General features: G+C 43.1%; 1 protein-coding gene across 1 annotated transcript; it reads right to left on the bottom strand.

Annotated features, from left to right (window-relative positions):
• Nucleotides 1–2,323: 2,323 nt before the first annotated feature.
• MBLAC2 (metallo-beta-lactamase domain containing 2) lies at nt 2,324–2,709 on the bottom strand (the record flags this gene model as incomplete). The annotated part of the gene is made up of 1 exon (XM_010161869.1): nt 2,324–2,709. A coding segment is annotated over one exon (386 nt), but the record flags the coding sequence as incomplete, so codon positions are not given.
• Between the last annotated feature and the right edge of the window lie 285 nt (nt 2,710–2,994).

Below are 2,994 nucleotides of genomic sequence, written 5' to 3'. Positions count from 1 at the left end.
AGTCATTGGGAACTTCACCAGACCAGGAAAAACAGTCGGGAATGATGCACAGAGTTTTCACAACCCCATCCACCAGTTCTTTCAGGACCTGTGGATGTTGGTGCACTTGGTGGGTAATATGAGAAGTTGGGGATGTCCAATGTGTACCTCAAGGAGATTTGATTCTGGTGAAACCATCCAATCAATTAAATTGCATGACAGACATTAATTTCTGTATATAACCTTTGTTCCGAGTGTTGTGCTATAGGAATTACTATAGCAGATATCACCTGAACCAATGGAGGACAAGCCTTGCAAGGAGTGCAGCAGTGAGCTGACCTGAGCTGGCTTTAGCACCCAATGATCCTGCAAGACACTCCAGCTCTCCTGTCCTGAGGTAGAACCCAAATTCACAGACTCTCTTCTGAGGGCTACAGAAGGACCCAATTGGTGACCCATTGCTGAATTCTTTATGGAGAGGCACATGGAACAGGTTGCCCAGAGAAGCTGTGAATGCCCCATCCCTGGAAGTGTTCAAAGCCAGGCTGGATGAGGCTTTGAGCAACCTGGTCTAGTGGAAGGTGTCCCTGCCCGTGGAAGGTGTCCCTGCCCATGGCAGGGGGGTTGGAACTAGATGATCTTTAAGGTCCCTTCCAACCTAAACCATTCCATAATTCTATGACTAAGTGAACTCAATGAACATTTTATGGCCATTTCACCAAGATGGTCCATAGCCTAAGGGAATGACATCTGTGTCTTATATCAAAAGATGGGATGGAAAGGGGGAAGCTGGTTAATTTATCAAATAGTGTGCGACTTGAGCATGATGTAAATAGTATGAAATAAGGTTGAAGGCCAGGTTTTGGTTTTGTTGGGACAGAGTTAATTTTCTTCACAGTAGCTCTTATGAGGCCATGTTTTGCATTTGTGCTGAGAAAAATGTTAACATGTTAAATGTTTTTAGTTGTTGCCAAGCAATGTTTACATTAAGTCAATGACTTTCAGTTTCTGATACTGCCTCTGTGTTCCAGCTTCTCCTCTACAAGAAGCTCGAAGAGGACACAGCCCAGAGAACTGACCCAAGGGTAGTTTCATGCTATCAAATGTCATGCTCAGTATAAAACCTGGGGGAGTGGGCCAGGAGGGAAATCCCCCCACTGGGGGAAGCAGGGAAATGAGAGACCAGATGGGTGGTACTTGGTTGGTGACTGGGGCTAAGTCACAACACAAGTGTACTGGCTGTTTGTTTAACCCATTACCTGCAGTAGGGTAAACTAATGTTAAGGCCTGCATTCTTCCTCCACCATGGAGCATTAACAACCGAGTTACAATCCAGTCACATAAAAACACTCTGGAACACAAATAAAGCCTTTAAGATTTAAGCTTGTCACAGTCCAGTTCCCTCAGATTTTTAGAATAATGTATATAAATAATTTTTCTTTTACAAGCTCATCAGAGAAAAAAACAAACACAACAAGCAAGGGCTCAATCCACTTCGTACATCCTGGTCTAACACATTAAATAATCATTAGTTCACAAATTCTTTAATTCCTAACTCACACCCCCATAAGCAAAACAGTTCACTAGCAATGGAGAGAGTGCTCATTCTTGCTCCTCTGTCATGGTGCAGGCATCCCCTGAACTAGACCAGGAAGCATGAAAGCCTCAACAGTCCTTCTGCTGTTGGATCCTCCTCAAAAGCTTTTTGGGTAAGCTGATATATCTACACTTTCCAGCTGAGATGTTTGGTCTGTTGCATTTCCATATGTTAGTGGAATCTAAAGAAACTGCCAGACAGCTGCTTCGCAAAAATGCAGGCATTGATGGGTGCAGCTGATACTGAATGGCAGGTGACAAGGGCTGCAGAATTACCTCTTTCTGCCCAATGAGTCCTGTGATGGTGTTGTTCTTGCTTTGACCTAATGGTGCCGCTTCCAGCACACACCTGGTCTTAGCACAAGCTATGTTAGACCAAAACCTCAACAGGAATTCAGCAAATAGCCACAGACCTAGCACTGCATCGAAAAGGTTTCAGGCATGAATGTAAAACCTCTCACTTTGGCATATATGCATCTGTCAGAATCATAACGAAGATAGAACAATGTATTTCAATCACAATACATGTGCAAACATGCCCTGAAAAAGTATAAAGAAAAGTCGTAGCTTTGGCTACGTAATTTTTATAAAAGTGAGAATAAAGTAGGCAAAGACAGGGAGAATTTTTGCAGCTCATCTGTATCAATTTGCCAGCTTTTTACTAATGCATACTGCTTTTGCTTGTACCAACATTTTCACAAGCCATTTGTTTGTCAACCGGGAATAGATCACACAAAATGCACTGTCACTAAGAAGTGCCTCTGGAATTTGTAACGCGAAGTGCTATGCTTGCAATGGATCTCATGGCACAAGTAGAAACCTTGTGACAAACTCCAGCTTGTGAAATGTAGTTGGAAGCTAACCAATACAGCCTTTCTGCCCCAAATATGTTAAAGTGCCCAGGCAGCACCTTCTCCACAAGACCTCTGTCCACTAACTCCATGAGGCGTTGGCAGCTCACAACGTAGTCACTTATTCTGCTATAGGGAAGCCAGTCAATCATGGATCCATCATACACCACGTCTCCACTGAACAAAATCTTCCGGTCTTTGTCGTGTAAGCAGATGCTGCCTCTTGAATGACCAGGCATGTGCATGACAGTAAGCTGTCGGTCCCCAAGGCTGATCACATCCCCTGCAAACAAATGCATTACAGGAAAACATATGCACCACAAAGAGGTGTTCAATATCCATATGCTGAGAGTTTTTACATACTGTATATCCACTACAATGGGATGCATTGTTTTCTTGGTGAATGCCAAAGAGGCATCTGAAAGATACACCTGACTTCAGGGTGTTCTCCAATGATAGTAATAGTTCACACAAGCTTGGGCTGTATTAATCGAATCTATTCCCACCCTAATAAATGAAACAATGTGAAAATAACTGTGATAGAGAAAATAAAACAGCAAACAAACAG

Source organism: Eurypyga helias, unplaced genomic scaffold (assembly GCF_000690775.1).
Source record: "Eurypyga helias isolate BGI_N326 unplaced genomic scaffold, ASM69077v1 scaffold39120, whole genome shotgun sequence".
NCBI lineage: Eukaryota > Metazoa > Chordata > Aves > Eurypygiformes > Eurypygidae > Eurypyga > Eurypyga helias.
The sequence above is the reverse complement of the archived record's forward strand: the minus strand, read 5'-3'. Positions and strand labels throughout refer to the sequence as shown.